This window comes from Bos indicus, chromosome 5 (assembly GCF_029378745.1).
Source record: "Bos indicus isolate NIAB-ARS_2022 breed Sahiwal x Tharparkar chromosome 5, NIAB-ARS_B.indTharparkar_mat_pri_1.0, whole genome shotgun sequence".
Classification (NCBI taxonomy): Eukaryota; Metazoa; Chordata; class Mammalia; order Artiodactyla; family Bovidae; genus Bos; species Bos indicus.
Window position 1 is genome coordinate 110,434,360 of NC_091764.1, and position 18,080 is coordinate 110,452,439.

Consider the following 18,080-nt stretch of genomic DNA (forward strand, 5'->3'; position numbering starts at 1 on the left):
GGTGGGGAGAAGATGCAAGGGCTGTCCTGACAGAGGGCCTGGCACAGGAACCGGGACTGGGAGGGGGCACCGACTGAGCCGGGGCTCCTGGGACCCTCCTCTGCAACTTCCCACACAGGCAGAAATCCCCTTCAGCGGCTCCACGGCTCGGTACTTAATTTTATATTTGTAATTTGTGTTTTTTTCTTTAATGATGGGCCCCGAAAGTGTAAAAGCTTATACATCTAGATCCACCCCATCTGTCACAGAATAGAAGGACCGGCCCTGTCCCGTGAGAACAGACAGTGTCCCGGGGCAGGCTGCACCTCATGGGACGAGGAAACCACTAAGCACCCCTCAGTCAGGCCAGGGGTGTGCAAGCAGGGGACTACAGAGGTGGGGGCTTCTGCCCCCTGGAGAGGATAAACTAGGCGACTTCTCAGATACCTCCCATAGCCCCTGGTAGCCTGAAGACCCTGGATGGGGGATAAACATCCCCTGAAGAAGGACGTGACCCTCTCTGGAGGAGAAGCGAGGACCTGCGCCCACTCTGCCCCACCCCCAGACCTCATGACACCTCACCTCTGGGGCAGAGGCCGGCCCTGAACTGGTCCTTATCTCAGGGAAAACCAGAGAAGGGACATGGGGCCCCAGAGGTCGGGAAGAGAGGTCCCAGCAGCCGCTGGCTGACAACCCTCCTCTTCCTGGAGCTCCATGGACCCTCCTCTAGGCCACCTCCTGGGCTGGCCGTGTCCCCTGTCCCCCCACACGCTGGAGGCCACAGCCTCCTCTCACAGTGAACACCTAATGCCCGGGGGCTCCCTGAGGTGGAGCGTGCCCCGTCCTGCCCCCTGGCACCGAGCACAGGCCTGGCTGATGTCAAGGAGGTGGAGGGCCCTCTCCTGGTGCCTTCAGGTCTGGAGGACGAGTTGGAGGGCCTGGAACCCGACCTGGTCAGGGGTGCTGAGGTAATTCCCGCGGGGTGGTAGCTGGCTCCGAGAGGGCCCCCTATAGGCAGCATCGCACAGCCAGACAGCAGCTCCATGAATGAGACATCGCGTGAGTTGAGATAAGGCCTAGCCCGAGGTCTGTCCAGCAAGCAAAGTGCCCCCATCACCTCGGTGAAGCTGCAGTGAGAGCAGACTGCCTGTGGCCGTGGGATGTGCTGGACTGGGAGCCCTGGGGACTCCTAGGCCAGCACCCGCTGCGGTGGGCTGCGTGACTTAGGGCCACCCCTCTCCCAGCGCCTCCATGTCCCTGGGGTAAAGTGAAGTGCACAGACCAGGGCGCTGGCATTCGTGACTCAAGGTGGCTCCTAACACTGAAAGGGAGGGGACCCAGCTCTGTCCTCTGCGGCTAGGAGGGCATCACCGTGGCCCACCCTCAGCCCTTCTCCTTCCAGCCTCAGACGCCAACAACCTCTACGCCACCCACCCACCACCACCCCACCCAAACCGACAGAGGCCTTTCGGGTCCTCCCCTCCCCCATGACCTCTGCAAAGCTCTGAAAACAAACTCAGCCAAATCGGAGGGCCGGTCTCAGCCCCACCCCATCCTGCCCCACGGCCCAGGGGCGGCCCTCACCGTGCAGGATGGCCAGGGCCAGGATGCCCCCGGTGCTGGTCCCCGCCACCCAGTCGAAGAGATCCTTGGTGGCGATGCCCGAGGCCTTCTCGATGGCGATGAGCAGCTGGATGATGACGAGGCCTTTCACGCCCCCTCCGTCCAGGCAGAGCAGGTGGTCGTGGCTGTGGTGGGAACAGCAGTGTGAGAGAAGAGGGTCCTATTACAGCCGGCACTTTGTGGGCCGTGTCCCTGAGCATCTGCCCGGTGGCAGCAGCTTGAGCCCTGGAGACCAAGCCCTGGAGCCCACGTGCTACTGGGGCTTGGGGGTGGGGGCCAGGGGTGGGCAGCACAGTCAGTCCAGGAATAAACACGGGACTTCAGGAGACCAGAGGTGCAACAGAAAGAGGATCCAGGCAGGTAAGGGCAGCGGGGGGTGGGTAAGACCTTCTGGCCAGGTACCACCCCAGCAGACACCTGGGTCTGTCTCCCCCACAGCTGGTAAATGTGGGAGTCTGTGACGCCCGCCTCCGGGCTCCCTCATCTTTTCCTGGACAAGCTGCCCAGCCCTGCAGCAAGCCCGGAACGCGGCAGAACAGGCTGTGCTGTCGCTGGAGGCCTGTGGGACCCTTGACCAGGGAGGCTGGAGAAAATGGGCAAGAGACCCTTCTGAAGATGTAGGGCTGGCAAAGGCGGGATCAACTCGGAGGAAGCAGGGCTAAGCTGTGCGGCTCGTAGACCAGCGCCGGGAGGGCCCCACAGGCATGTCCTGACTCTTTCCTCACTCCTCCTCTGGGGGAAAGGGAGGCTCCTGGGGCTGTGCAGACTCCCCTGGCCCTGCTGGAGCATCTGCATCCTCCCTCCTCTCACTGGAAGGGACCTGTTGGTCTTCCCTCGGGTACCCCTCGGCCCCTGCACTGGTGGGGGGGTGTGTGTGTAGGGGTGCAAGGAGGGAAGTGTGAGAAGGCTGCTAGAGCAGGCGCACTCCCAGGGTGCATGTTCCAGGGTGGCTGAGGAAACAAGTGGGCGACAGCTTCTGAGGGGAAGCCGACCCTTCAGAGGTGAGGCGGAACCACCGATATGGCCGCCGGGTCCCGGGAGCCGGGGCTACCTCTGCTTCCAGGAGGGAAGGGCCTTCCCTGCAGGGGCGGCCACAGGGGTGCGGCTAGGAGAGAGCCCGCGGGGAGCAGAAAGGGCACGGACTGCGGAAGCCCCGGGCTGCTCTGACACCAACTCTGTGTGACCTCGAGCAAGTGACTTCCCCTCACGTTCTGCATCTGCCAAGCAAGGTTACTAATGAGTGCCTCCCGAGGAAGGCTGTTAGGAACACAGGATAGTAAAAAAAAAATAAATAAAAACAAAAATAGAGAACAGACAAAGTGAAAAGTGAAAGTGACGTCGCTCAGTCGTGTCCGACTCTTTGCGACCTCATGGACCGTAGCCTACCAGGCTCTGTGGTCCATGGGATTTTCCAGGCAAGAATACTGGAGAGAACAGATAAACCACCTCTATTACTAAAGGGAAGGGTGGAGAGAGTACAGCCGAAAGGAGGCATGTTTGTCCTGGGAACTCGCTGAGCTGTTCTGACAACCGTGGTCACCAGGGACTGTGCGCGGGGACAGGGTCTGGGCCTCGCTTTGCACCATCACCCTGGCCTGCCTCCTAGAATGGGGCTGGGTGGACAGCAGGAGATTGGGACACCAGCCCTACTCCTACTGGCTGTTGGAGGGAGGGAGGGTAGGGAGCGGGTGGCATCGGAGGGAAGCAGGCTCAGCACTGACGCCGCTGAGGGCTCTTTCCAAAGGAGATCTTGGCCAGCTCCCCCGACGACCTGGGACAGGGGCGCGGAGAGAAGGGACAGGGCCGCAGCCAGCTCCATCGTGTGACCGGGAGCCTGCAGGGCGATTGATGAAGCAGACCCAGGCTCTCTGAAGACTCAGTCTCTTTGCTGTGAACTGCAGAGGGCACGAGCCACCTCACAGAGCCAGATGCAGACTAGACAACAGTCCCAAGCCCACTGGGCAGCCCACCAGAGGCCTCGCACGTGTGCACCGCCCCCCACCCCCGCCCGGCCCATCCCCAACACTCACGTCCGCTTCTCATCCCTCATGGAGCTCAGGATGAAGGCTGGCTTCCGGGCCCGGGAGATCTGAGTGATGTCCTGCAGTTCTGTGGGGCACAGGGCAGGGTGGGCAGGGGCCAAGCAGGTGCTGGTCCCCCCTCCAGCGGGTCCTGGGGGCAAACCTGGAGCTGTGCCCTCACCCCTCTGTCCCTGGTGGGAACATCTGCCTCCCACTCCCTGCAAGGGCTCTTCATCCCGGAATACAACTGGCCCCTTGGGGAGCAGTGGGCTTGGAATGTGGAGGGGACCCCACTGCTCCAGGCACGGCCCCCCACCCTGCCTGGCAAGCTCTCGATTTTCCTGTATTTTCCCCCCACAGCCCCGAAGCACAAGCACCCCTGCCCCGTGTGCTGTGTATGCACTTCAGAGAGCGTTTCTTCATGCATGCCAGCCGGTGCTGCGGACAACCACCTTCTCCAGAATCCTTATCCCCGATTTACAGATGAGGCTCCGTCTAGCCAAAAGGGCTGAGTCGGGACAGTCCCCGGGGTGTGACTCCCTGAAGGAACAGAGATAGCCCGACTGCTTCCCAGACACCTCTTGTTCTGATCCCAGGTCTGGAAACTTCCTCAGCGGCCTCAGAGTGGTGCCCTCACCCGCAGCATGCATGTTTTGCCTGGGTCTGAGGCCCACCCGGCGCCCAACGAATGCATTAGCTGCTCTCCTGACAAGCAGCCTGGCCCCGCAGGGCCTCGCCATCCAGATTCTGACAGGCTGTCCCACCGCTGTGCATGGAGTCTTAGAAGCAGCGAAGCAGGACAGCAGGCTTCCAGGTAATGTGTCTCCCCCTCACCAGGGCAAGGGGCTAGAGTGGACGAGATAAGCACGAGCCTGGCCGGGAGAGGTGGTGGACAGAGCGCCAGGGAGCGGGACATGCGGCTGAGACAAAGGAGAAGAGGGGACTAGAGCTGCATCTAACTCAGGGCACAGCAGGCCCTGCGGCTCCTCTAGGCCCAGGGCATTACCCATCTGATGCCGCGCCCCAGGCCCACCATCCAGCCTGGCTTGGGTGACTGATTGCCTGTAAGATTGAGAGAGAATGATGGGGGTGGGAGGCGGGGAGGAGGGGCGGCGGGGAGAGAGGCAGAGCCAGAGGGACTAGCTGTGGCTGCCCGCTCTGCCCTGTCCTGAGTTCAGGGTTGGCCAGGCTATCCTGTCTAAAGATGCTGGTGTCTGATTCCCCAAGAGTTTAAGAATAGTGCCGGCTTGTGAAGGATTGGTCCCTGGCTGCCCTGTTCAGGGAACCCCTACTCCTAAACAATCCAGGGTTCAGGGTGGGCCAGGCCCACAGGAAGCCCAGAGAAGGTCTCTGCCTCCTTGGGGGCTATCTCCATGGATACCGAGGATGCACAGGGGCAGATGCTAATTGCCTGGCCAGTAGGTCACTGAAGGGGCTGGAAGAGGAGCACAGCGGCCCCAGGCCTGATGGAGATGCAGCAACGTGGCAGAAAGGCTCCTGGTAGAAGCCAGAGAACCCCCAACAGCTCTGAGCCCCCAAGAGCACTCCTCGCTGCCCACCTGAGCTCCCAGGGCATAGAGAGGTCAACAAAGCGCCCACCTTATAGGTGTCCAAGGAACCCTGTCAGAGGAAACTGACCACAGGCCATTAGCCAGGGAACCCACCAGTCTCCGGACTCTATGCGTTGCTGGCTGCCCCCCAAGGCTGACAAATGCTGCCCATCGCCCCTTGCTTCCTTTAACAACCTCTTCACTGGGCCCCATTTCCTTCTTTCTTTCGGGATTGCCTGACCCAGGGACCTGGGAACCAGGAGGAGAGGCGGGGGCATGGGAGGGGCCAGGCCTACCTAGGTTGTTTAAGCTGATCGGTGGGGGATGAGATCTTTCCATGGAGAAGGAGGGAGCTGCCGCGGAGCACTGCTCCGTCGAGAACCCTTGCGTGAGTGGGAAGCGGTAGTCGGCCCCCACAGTTCTCAGCAGAGTGAGGAGCGCCTTCCTGGTGACGACTTGTCATGTGTGGGGAGGGGGAGATGGCACAGGATCAGAAACTGACCAGATGCAAATGAGAGGTCCTTTCTGCACCTGGCCCCCCATCCCAGGCCACCTGGGGGGTCGGGGGTGCCCTAGAGCCTGCCCCACCCTGACACAGCGTGTGGACTCTAGCTTGTTACACCCAAAGCAGCTTCTGGGGTCTCAAACTTGGAACATGGATGAGAAGGTTGGTGTTTGAGGAACCCCCTCTTTCCCTTCTATGCCAGTCAAGAAAGCAGGACTCCCAGCTCCATGTTGAGCAATTCTCAAGGCTTTTAGAGCTCAACAGGGATGAACCAGCCAGTGAGTATCTACTCCCACCTACCGGATGGGATCACTGAAAACGCACATGCGCACACATGCACACTCGCTGGCACACACTATGAGGTATCACCCACAGCAACCTCCACAGCTCCCCAGAACCTTCCAGAGGGCTCCAGGTGGCTGGTAAGGAGGATCTGCTCTTTCCAGCCCGGCAGCCAAGCCTCACCAAGTGAGCACGCAGTGCATACACCGTGCCAGTGTGCAAGGGGGGCACACGTGTCATGCAGCACATGTCAGGGTGCAAGGGGCACATGTGTCATGCACATGCCTGTGTACAAGCGGGGGAGGGGGGCACACGTGTCATACAGCAATGCACTGGCCTGAGGCTGTTCTTACAAGTGATTCCATCAGTGAATTCTCCAAGAGTGGGGAAGAGGGCTGCTCCCACTGCCTTCCCCACCCCCACCCCAAGTCCTGGCACCCTGAGGTGGGTGTGGAGGTCACAGGGAAGAGGACACTGGTTCGGCAAGCCCCCAGGGGCCTCAGTCTAGTGGTCAGGGCCCCTGTCCTTGGGAACCGGAAGCTTCCCCTCGGGGCCTCCCAGGCGCTCCTAGGTGCTCCCTGCAGGGAACAGTTTGGGGGGGTGGACAGGATGCAGGCACCTGATGGCTAGGACCTCCCTCCTCCCTGCGCCCCCCACCCCCCAACTCTGGTCCCAGAGTGCAGAGCACGTACGTTTGCTGATCCTGGAGGCTATGAATGCAGGGGTTTCTCCAAAGTCATTCGGGGTGTCCACCTCTGCACCAAACACGATGAGGGCCTTGATCATCTCTACGTTGTCTTTCTGTTGGGGATGGAGGGTGGGGGCGGTGAAATTGGCAACAGCTCAGGGACACGTGGAGAGAAAGGACCTCGGCCTCTTCACCCCACAACCCGTCACCTCGGGGGGCCTTTCACCAGGATGGGAAGAGACACTGAAACCCTTCTGACCTCCACCCGCAGTCAATCCCATATTGCAAAGTCTACAGTTGGAAGGCCAGTGCCCTGACAAATAGGCCTATGAGTATCCCTGTAGGTGAGAATCTAAGAACCCAGGTAGAAACTGGAATGACATCCCCCTCCCCCAGCCTGCCAGCTCCTTCTCAAAGGAAGCAATGCATCTATGACCCCTGACCCAGAGACACGGGGACACTGAAGGGTCAGCTGCTGATCGCTTGCAGGAGTAGCAGGAAAACGTGATCAAGGAAAGGCCCTCCCACTGAGTCCAGGGGGCTGGTTGAGTCAGGAAGAAACTGAGCATGTCTTCCCTGACGGCAGCCCCCTCCCCAGAGCATGCGCAGTGAACGTCTGGAGGTGGGGCAGCAGGGCTGGCTGGGCACAGTTCCCAGGACGCACCAACAGGCCGGCCGCCAGGAGACCTGAGCGCTGGGCTTACATCTCTCTCTCGGGTGGATTCCCTTGCCTAAAGCGTGAAGAGGTGTGTCTAGAATGCTGTTTTGCAAACAGCTGTTCACACCCCATTAGGAGGTATAGGGGCACAGGTGAAAGTGTGTTTCAACTATTAGTTATGCATTCCTTCTTCGGTTACCTTTTATTTGTGGCCCTGGTTTACCACCTATGGTGATAAAAGAACCTTCAAGTATCGGTTTGCTGCTGCTACTAAGTCGCTTCAGTCGTGTCTGACTCTGTGAGACCCTATAGATAGCAGCCCACCAGGCTCCTCCATCCCCGGGATTCTCCAGGCAAGAATACTGGAGTGGGTTGCCATTTCCTTCTCCAATAAGTATAGGTTTAAGTAAGTTTGAAAGCAAGCCAGGGCTTCTCTGGTAGCTCAGTGGTAAAGCGTCTGCCTACAATGCGGGAGACCCCGGTTCGATCCTGGGTCGGGAAGATGCCCTGGAGAAGGAAATGACAACCAGTATTCTTGCCTGGAAAATCCCATAGACCGAGGAGCCTGGTAGGCTACAGTCCATGGGATCGCAAAGAGTTGGACATGACTGAGGGACTTCACTTCACTTTCTTTCAAAGTGACTAAGCAGCAGCAGCAAAAGCAAGGCAACTTAAAGCAACGATTAAGTACATAATTGTAAAAGTGGTGCATGAATCTGCCAGAAATGGTGCAGACGGAATGCAGGTGATGCACGAATGGAAGCAGTAGCCTAGGTCAGCACTTCTCAAGGTAGGAAGTGTGGACCCCCATGAATATGGAGACCCTTTAGAGGGTTCCAGAGCTTAGAACCGTTTCATAAAAATAGCAAGATGCTGTTTGCCTTTATGCAGTGGCTATTTTCATATAATCGTTTGTTTTCTTTTTGGCTTAGTTGTGGCATGGGAGATCTTTCAGTTGTGACAAGCAAACTCTTAGGCTTCCCAGGTGGCTCAGCTAAGAATCCGCCTGCTAACGCAAGAGACGTGAGTTCAATCCCTAGACCGAGAAGATTCCCCGGAGAGGGAAAGGGCAATCCACTCCAGTCTTCCCCCCTGGGAAATCCCAAGAACAAAGGAGCCTGGTGGGCTGCAGTCCGTGGGGTCGCGAGACAGCCAGACACGATCTAGCAACTAAACAACAATAACGTGCAGACTGTTATCTGCAGCATGCGGGATCCAGTTCCTTGACCAGGGATCCAACCCCGGGCCCCTGTACTGGGAACTCAGGCATCTTAGCCACTGGACCACCAGGGAAGTCCCAGGGCTGACTTCTGTACCAACGGTGTAAAAACAACTATGGATAAAACTCCCGGTGCCTTAAGCATGAAGCAAAGCAGTGTCCACAGACTAACTGTTGTCATGGTTTTCTTCTCTGCCACGTGCTCAAGTAAAAAGTAAATTCATTCATTAAAAAGCCAGCTTCGGGGGACTTCCCTGGTGCTCCAGTGGTTAAGCCTCTGAACTCCCAATTCAGGGGACACAGGTTCAATCCCCGGTTAGGGAACTAAGATCCCACATGCTGCAAGGTATGGCCAAAAAAAAAAAAAAAGCCAGTCCCTTGATGAAGCACTAAGAAGTGTTAATCTTACTACATTCCTACACTGGTGTTTTCAGTGTCATAAAGTGGAGAGTGTGCACATGGCATGTCTGTGGCATAACCAAATATGATGGTTGTCACAGGAAAATTCCCATGTGACTGACTGAGTCGTGAGTGGAACAAGCTGCTTGTTTTTCATGAAACACTGTTTTCACTTGAGAAACGACTGGCAAGCAAACTACGATTGTTCAGCTTTGGGTATCTAGGAGACATTTTCTCAAAAATGAATGCACTGAGCTGTCACTTCAAGAAAAACAGCTGGCAGTATTGTGTGCCAGTGATAAAACTCAAGCTTTCAAACAAAAACTGGAATTCTAGAAAAGTGGTATACACCATGAAGGGCTCCAATGGTTTCCCCAAATTTAGAAACTGTTCTGATGAAATCTTAGTGATATTTACAAATGTGGGGGAGTGTTGAGACTGTATAATGAAACAAGTCAACATTTGGAAGCTGGGGATACTCAGCAAACTAGTATTTTCCAAAGATGACACGGAATCGTGCATAGGTTAAAAGATCCATGCAAAGTGCAAGAGATGCCAATAGATTTGACTGTAACAAAGTGTGAAAAGTCTAAGGAGATGGCTTCAGAGTGTCCACTGCACTCAACTCGTCAGAAACTACCCCTTGTCAAGCTTTGGTGCAGACCATGAATCTGAGCAAACTCTGGGAGATAGTGAAGGACAGGGGAGCCTGGTGTGCTGCAGTCCATGGGGTCGCAAAGAGTCAGACATGACTTAGTGACTGAATAACAACAAAGAATATCCACAATTATCTGAAAAGGTACAGTTAACCTATATTTTCCAACTATATACACATCTATGTGAGGCCAGATTTTCCTCATATTTTTAACACATTCAACAACATACTGCAACAGAATAAATGCAGCAGAAGACCGGAAAATCCATGCCTTCTCTGAAGCCAGGCATTAAAAAGATTTATAAAAATATAAAACAATACCAACTGTTTTCAATTATTTTCTATTTTGGAAAATAAAGTTGATTTTCCATAAATATGTTACTTACAATAGCATGGGCTTGGTAAATCATTCTTGTTTTTTTTAAATTAAAAAAGATTATTTTTCTTTCTTTTTTTCTTTGGCTGCACCAGGTCTTAGCTGCGGCACGCGGGATCTTTGACCTTTGTTGCAGCATACAGAATCTTTAGTTGTGGCATGTGGGATCTAGTTCCTTGACCAAGGGTCAAACCTGCTTTGGGAGCACAGTCTTAGCTACTGGCCCACCAGGAAAGTCCTAATCATCGTTATTTTTAAATGAATTCATCAGTATCTTGAAAATCCCTCACGTGTAATTTTTAATATGGTCAATATGGATAGATAAAATTCAAATAAACAAATTCTATGAGATTCTCAATAGTTTTTAAGAGTATAAAAGGATCAGACAGACCAAAAAGTTTGAGAACTGTTCAACTACATAATTCAAAGGGCCCATTCAGTGCTAAAAATGTTCACAATTCTATTTATAGTTTCAGCCTCTTGGGCAACATCCCCTCTACAATTATGACCTTTGGTATAAAACAGGATGTCTTTGAATTTGTCCTAAATCTACTTCTTTTAGAGTCCCAGAGAGATTTCCTAGTTTATGACTCTAAGACAGTTGAACAGAATTATGGGTACCTATGGTTTATGAATTACGGGTACAATCACACACACACACACACACACACACCTGTAACAAATAACACTCCCTCCCCTGCATTTAATATGTTCTTGCTCTAGTTTTCTAACCAGACTGCAGGTGCTCTAAGGGCAGAAACTGTGCTCTATGATAAACCAGCAAAGGCGACCAGTGCCTGCCATGGGCCACCAAGATGTGTAAGCAGGCCTGCCTTCCAGAAGCTTGGAGCCTTCCAGGGAGATAAGAGTAACATGCAGATGAAGTTTGCCCTGATGATGCCGGAATGAGAACGAACATCCTGGGGATGCTCACTCCGTGCCAGGTCTTACACGTGCTGCTTAGACATCCCTCATAGAGTTACAGGGTGTCTACCACTGAATCCACTCAACACCTCTGCCAAGCGGGTACCGACACCTCCATCCTCCAGATGAGGAAGTCAAGTCTGGCAGAGGTGATGTGAGTTGCCCAGGGCCACAGTCAGTAGCCAGAGCTGTATTTTCCCTTCTCACGGTGTCCAGATGTCACATGGAGGCATGGGAATGAGAGGTCCCGGAGTGCAGAGGAAGCGGTTTTTATTCTGGACTCAGAGGGGGCCCTGCCCTGGCCCGGGTGGTCACCTGACCCCTGCCGCATGGGCAGCCAACCTGGGGCTCACCGACATGGCCAAGTGCAGCGGAGTGTTGCCGTGCTCGCCTCGGGCGTCGGCGTTGGCCCCGTGGGTCAGCAGCACCATGACACAGTCGAAGCGGTTGCGCATGACAGCCACGTGCAGGGCTGTGTTCCCCGCGGAGCTGGTGCCGTTCACGTCGCAACCCCGTTTCAGCAGCAGGCGGGCCATCTATGGAGATAAGGGTCCCAGCCCCGGTCAGCTGGGCGGCCAGAGTGGCTGTGGCCTTTGGCACCTGATGGCACCTGGGCACAGCCACGTCCTCAGGCCTTGGGCCTCTGGAAAGCTCCAGCAGCAGGAAGAGCCCAGGTGGCAGGTGGCCCCAGACCTTGCCTTCCACATCCCTCGGGAACTAGGGGACAAAAAGCTGAAGACGTGGTGACTTGAAAGGGGCTTCTGGGTCCTTTCCTGGAGTTCACAGGACCCCATCCTTCTCTGCAACGGTTTCTCTGGGCCCTGCCCCAGAACTGCCCCACTCACTATGACCCTGCCCGGGACCCTGCAGAGGTATGACCCCCTCTCCGTGCCTTGGCAACACGCACCCCTGCTCACCAACAGTCCTGGGGGGCCTGGGCTCTGGAACCTGATGGACCTGAGCCCAAAGCTCAGCCTTCCTTCATCCCCACTGTCAGCTGGGAAAGGCCACCGCACCTGTCTGCACCTCAGTTTCCTCTGCTGTGAAAATGCGGGGGCGAGTTCCCACCTCACAGAGTGAACAAAAGCCCTATAGGAGGGCCTGACTTGGCATCTAGCTCCTGGCATGAAGGTGCCCACAGCAGCTGGCAGGCTCTTCCCTCCTGGCCCGTCACATTTACAAGCAGGCCATGACCTTTGAGGGCACCCAGTACACTGTGTTTCCTGGAGATGAGATCAGAGGCCTCCATCCTCCCAGGGGGTCAGAGTCTGGCTCAGGGACAGGCCTCAGAGGAGATGCTCGGCCAGGCTCTCTGAAGAAGTCAGAGGCACCGCCATCACCAGCACCATCCACCATCTTTGATTTGCAAGGTACTTGACAATTTATGAAGAAATCTTCTCATGCACTGCTTTGCTGACTTCATGATACCTCCAAAGGTAGGCCATGGACCCCCCAGTTCACATATGAGGAGACCACGGAGGGGACACTGTTACCATGCGAGGCCAGGATGTCATCTCTCCTTAGGCTTACCTGCCTGGTGGGCCCACTGTGAAATCAATCCCCTGAGTGTTATCCTCAGAGGCCTCTCAGGAACCCCCTTCCTGTTGGCACCTAAGGAACCAAGGGCTCCAGGACCCTCAACCCTGCCCACCCAGATCATCCTTAGACCCTGCCAACCTCTGCGTTCTTGGCCCAGTGGAGGGGGCTGGCTCCATAGCGGGGGTCTTTGCTGTGAATCTGGCTGCTGTCCATGCTGACAATCATTTCAGCACACCTGGGGAGAGAGAAGCCATGTGGGAATGAAGAAGGCTGGCAGGGGCAACCTGATGTTGAAAGAGGTCATGACTTCATCAACTGGTGAGGGAAAGCTCCTGCAAACAGAGTTGCAACAAAACCAACCAGCAAGCATGTCGTGGCATTTCAATGGTATCCTGAGTCCCTCAAGGCATAGCTCAAGCCCCTTCCTCCAGGAAGCCTTCCTTGATGACTTCAGTCAGCAATGATCTCTCTCATTGGTGCTGGCTGCAGTGTTAGACAGGCTTGAGGTTAAGCCCCAGCTTCCTGCTGGTGACCTCTGGAAAGTGGCCCAGCCTGTCTGCAACATGGGAACGGTCCTAACAGGATGGGATGAGGAATAAAGGAGGATTAAAGGATAAAAGATATTCTAGCACCTGGTCCTGGGCCTGGCACACGGCCGCCCTCCATCTTCCCCCTGCCTCCCTGGTGTTTCAAGCAGGGACTGCGTCCTGTAGGAGGCGGTAGGCAGGGTGGTTAAGAGTACAGCTTTCCACTCCTAGACTCATCGGCAGAACTGAAAACAGGGGCTTCAGTAGACACTGTATGCCACTGCTGACTGCAGCACTATCCCCAGTGGCCAAAAGGCGGAGACAGCGCAAGTCCCCATGGACAGACGAATGGCTACGCAGAATGTGGGCTAGATTAATTCTATGGAGGGCTACTCTGCCTTAAAAAGGAGGGGCATTTTGATACCTGCGATGACACTAAGGAAGCTTGAAGACGTTAGGCCAAGTGAAACTGGAGCTTCACAGACCCAGCTCTCTACAAAGCTGAGCTGAGTTGACACCAACAGCAGAGGGGCCTCCAGATTAGGGTTGGGTTGGAATCAGTCCCAGTAACCCTAACACTTGTGATTCTCAGAGTGCAACTGCTGGGGCTGCCATGTGGTGGCAGAGGGATGTGCCTCCTGGGGGTCCTGGAGGCATGTGGCTGCGTGCAAAGCACACTGAGGGATGAGACAACTGGTGCTGTCTTATGCGTAACAATCCACACGGGAGGCGTGGGATGTGGCCGCGGGTGTCGGAGGAGGAAGCAACCTGGACAGTATCTTGGAAGTAACCTAGAACAGGCAGGTTCCCGGGGCCAGCAGGGTGGCTAAAGTCAAGCTGCAGCAGGGCTGCTGTGCCAGCCCTTGGGTATGGGAGAGCATCACCCATCACATGTGCCCATTTGGATCAGCAACTTGGTAACCTGGTGACTAAGCCGGGGTGGGGTGGGGGGAGGGTGTTAGGATTGTCTCCAACCATTTGGTCAGGTCTTTCTGAAAGTTCTAGTTTGTCTTGGTTGTGTGAGTTGAGAATCAAGGAAAGGAGGGTTTGCTGAGCTTGGACCATACCTTTGAGGGGACAGCAAGGCCCTTCAGAGGCCAGCAAGGTGGGTGCAAACCCCAAGGAAGGAAGACTCTGAAGGAGGGTGAGAGTGCCTGCCCTCCACCCGAGGGGGGCCTCTCCCCGTTCTTTCTCAATGCTCATCTAGCACTGAGGTAGATGGAAGGTACTGGAAGGCACTGTGTGACTCCTGTGTCCCCTGACCTGGACTTTCTCTCATCCGTGTCTGTAAGCCAGTGCTTAGCACAGTGCCCGGGACTGAGGGACCATCTGACTCATTCACTCGTTCGTTCATTCCAGATACTGTACCTGCTTGGTAAGATTCTGAAACAGTCATCTCTTTTACCCGACCCCGCCCACATGCACCACACACACCAATCACGGAGAATTTTCTTGAGACAGGGCTCTCTAGGGCTGGGGAGAAAGGAACGAATGAATGGTCTAGGGACTCCCCTGGCAGCTAAGACTCCATGCTTCCAGCGCAAGGGGTGCAGGTTCAATCCCTGGCCAGGGAACAAAGGTCCCACAAGCCACATGGCACAATCATAAATAAATAAAACAGCTAACTTCTTTAAAAAAAAAAAAAAAAGAGTGGTCCAGAGCTACCCAAGACAAGGCCCTGGCACCTGCGTCTCAGCCGTGCCACCAGCCAGGAAGGGAGGACGCATAAGGCGGACGAGATCTGGGGCCCCTATGCCAAATGTTCTTAGGCTTCCAGCTGGGCACAGAAGCCGCAGAGCCCTGTAGCCATGAAGGCGCTGTTCAGATCAGACTGAAGGGCTTGGGTGGTAGAGGATCTATCCACCCTCCTTCACGGGAGGGGGGCCTCCTGCACTGGGGCATCACCTGGGGGAGCAGGAGAGGGGAACCCCCTGAAAAGTTTAAGATTTTTTTCTCCAGTTTGGTAGAGGGAGGTACCTGCTCAGAAATTCAGGTGCATCACTGAACAACTGTCAAAGTCCTATTCCTGCATGGTGGAGCTGGGGGACTGAGATTCACACACCACCACCACTGCCCATTTATCAGATATTCATACTTTCTTTGTGCCAGGGCAGCCCCTGGCACTCAGATCTGACGTGCATCTAATGAGGGGGGCCACTGCTCGCCTGAGTGGAAGGACTGGCCACACAGAAAAGAGGCCCAGAGGACCGTGCAGGGCAGGGCGGGGCCTTACCCCTTCTGGGAGAACTTCATGGCCGTGTGGATGGGGTAGCCGCCGGGCCCCATGATGTTGCAGCGAGCATTACACAGCAGCAGCACCCGGACCATCTCCTGCTTCCCCAGCTGGCAGGCCAGGTGCAGCGGGGTCAGCCCCTGGTTGTTCACCTGGTTCAGGCCACCGGATGCGTTCTTCCCTAGGAGCTGACAGCAAGACCGTGGGGTGGGCGCGAGAGCCAAACACAGCGAGGCCCCCCACTCGTCCCTCCCCCAACACCCACCACCGTGGCCGTCCCTCTCTGGGGCTTCAGGGGAAGGGAAGAACCCAGTGAGACTCGGTGAGAACCCAGCCAAGAACTTTAAGAGAAGCAACGGAGAAAGGAGGCTCCAGGGCCAGGAAGAAGCTGGCTGTGCCAGGGTTGGCTGGGGCGCTGGTCTGGCCCGACTTTGGCATGCATGAAAATTTTCTCAATCAGGAAACTTAAAAGCAGGTTGTATCTGGGATGGGCACTGGGGGGTCTGGGAAGGAGTAAAAGACTTGCTTTTCACTGTATATCCTTCTATCCTGCCTGAATATTGTTTTGCTCTGTGTAGGTATAATTTCTTTCAAAGAAAACAAAACAACATACCAGTATTCATAAGACAACTGCAAGGCTTTTATTTCCTTGGTTGTGGCTGAAAGTTGTCTCCCTGAAGTTAATTATGACCCCTGTGGGCCCTTGTGATTGGCTGGGTCTGAGAACAGGTTGGGGACCCAGCAGGGAAGCTGAGGTGCTGGCATCCAGGCCTGACTCAAGGACAGTTCTGCCGCTCACAGTTCTGTGGTCCTCCCTGGGCACATTTCTTAACTGCACTGAACCTCGGTCTCCTTGGTGAGGAGAGGACAAGAGCCCCCATCCACAGAGAATTAACTAGAACACATATAACACTGAGTGCAGGGCCAGATACAAGACCAGGGATGAAGGACAGGTATTGATGAGTGTGTCCCACCCTCTGCTTGGAGCCAGGCTCCGTGTAGCACTGTGCTGGGCCCACAGCGGGGTCTCAGGGAGGGTGAAGTTCAACAGCGGGTGCACAATTCCCTTCCCGCTGAGCACTAATCGTAAGACGGGAATCCACATTTTCTGGAATAATGTGGTTCCATTCTAATGCCAAGGGCAGAGACAAGGATATAATCTTTGGAAGAATCTTCTAATTCTAGGCAATAAAATACAGCCCACTATTCTGTCTCTTCTATCTGATATAGAAGGTAGCTTTTTCGTCACTTGATCTACTCGCCCACAACTTTTATTTTTTATTTTTCTGCCCAGCTAGTCAAAACTTTAACAGACGGAGCCTCTCTGGCACAAATGCCCACAGCAGCCCAATGGAGTTTTATTTGCTTGAGTTCCTGTAAAAAGTTAAGTCCCAGGTCCTGCTGGACCATGGGCACCTCAAGGCAGGAGCTGAAATGCATTCACCCAGCCCAGGGGTCAGGCCTATGGCGGGTGTTTGGGATAAACTGATGGGCGGGTCTGGACTTCGAGCTCAGTTTGCTGGGCTGGAGGACTTTCCCTCAGTCATTGGACCAAAGGGGTCAAGGATGTGTCTCCGTGACAAGCTTGCAGAGGAAAGAGTCGGGTGCAGGGTAGACCCACCATGGAGGAGCTCAGACCTCAAGGATCAAGGTGGGGCAGTGACACCTGAGCCCAGGGTCCCAAAGACAGCCGTGGGCACCGTAAGGTGTGGCCAGCACCAGTCGCCCGGCCCCCACGCCTGCTCACCTGCAGCACCTGGGAACTGTCACCCTGGACCGCGTAGTGGAACGCGGTCTCCCCGCTGTTGTCGGTGACGTCCATGTTGGCGCGGCAATGCTGCACAAGCTCCGCCAGGACCTCGGTGTCGCCCTTGCGGCAGGCCAGGTGCAGGGGCGTGCAGCCCTCCTCATTCTCCTTGTTATTTGCGCAGCTGCAGGGGAGGGAGGGCTGGGGGGTGAGAGGTGTGGCACCAAGTGGGCGGGTGCTGAGAAAGCCAAGGGCACACTCAAGGGAGGTGGGCGAGGAGTCCAAGAGCGTTCGTGCCCTGCTCGAGCCGTCTGCTTCAAACCCAGGGCTGAGTCACCGAGTTATTGTATCAGACGTCATTTTCTTCTCCATTTTTAGTTCAGTGTGCACACGTGTATGAGGGACGTGCCTGAAGGCCACCTCAGCCTGAAGTGAGCAGTGGGGTGGTGTAGAAAGAATCGCAGAAGACAGAAATCTCACCAACCTTGGGCAATTCACTTAAGCTTTTTCCAGGCTTCAATAACCTTATCTACAAAACTATAAAAAATAAAACCTGCCAGGCCTGCCCTAGGAAACGGATAGAACTATTGTGAGATGAAACACCGTGACGTCCGGAAACAGGCTGGTTAAGCTGTAAAGGACAGTGAAGGGTTTTGAGCTTTGGGGCTGGGAGCGGAAGCAAGATGTCTGAGGCGGAAAACTGGAGGCACGGCCACCTCAGGGCAGGATGGCGAGCTGGAGTCCGCTGGCCGGCACGGGGTCCTCACCAGGGGTATCCACTGACACGTGTTGGCCGAATGGACGTACGAATGAAAGTGCTGCGGCTTTAGAAGGGCAACAAGCCTTTGGAAGGAGACACCAAGGCACTGGAGCCTCGTCAGCTGAGTGACCTTACAAGACCCATAACCTCTCACTAGAGTGACACCACCTCGTGGACATGTCAAGAGGATTCAAGTTCATGGTGTATCAAAAACAGTGACCAGGGACCTGGCACCTGGTAGCCACTCTGGAAACGTTTCAGTGCTCTCTGACTTCAGTCAGCATTCCTCCACTCCAACCCAGAGGCGGTGCCGCCCCCTTCTTGAGTCAAATGTTCTGGGCCACCTCTGATGCTATGGAGGGAACTGAGGCAGGGCTGAGAACTCCCCATCCCCA

At 55.3% G+C, this 18,080-nt stretch overlaps 1 protein-coding gene across 7 annotated transcripts in view; it reads right to left on the minus strand.

Moving 5' to 3' along the window:
• Positions 1-18,080, minus strand: part of PLA2G6 (phospholipase A2 group VI) — a 58,835-nt gene that overhangs the window by 15,661 nt on the left and 25,094 nt on the right. For 6 of the 7 annotated variants that reach the window (XM_019961792.2, XM_019961791.2, XM_070790387.1 and 3 more), the window contains exons 4-11: positions 16,926-17,109; positions 15,179-15,366; positions 12,557-12,653; positions 11,233-11,415; positions 6,653-6,761; positions 5,470-5,628; positions 3,633-3,711; positions 1,564-1,727 (exon numbers count right to left, since the gene is read on the minus strand). In XM_019961792.2, the coding sequence (XP_019817351.1) occupies positions 1,564-1,727; positions 3,633-3,711; positions 5,470-5,628; positions 6,653-6,761; positions 11,233-11,415; positions 12,557-12,653; positions 15,179-15,366; positions 16,926-17,109 (1,163 nt within the window). The remainder of the gene's footprint in view (positions 1-1,563; positions 1,728-3,632; positions 3,712-5,469; positions 5,629-6,652; positions 6,762-11,232; positions 11,416-12,556; positions 12,654-15,178; positions 15,367-16,925; positions 17,110-18,080) is intronic. The other variant, XM_070790386.1, reaches the window with a different exon arrangement.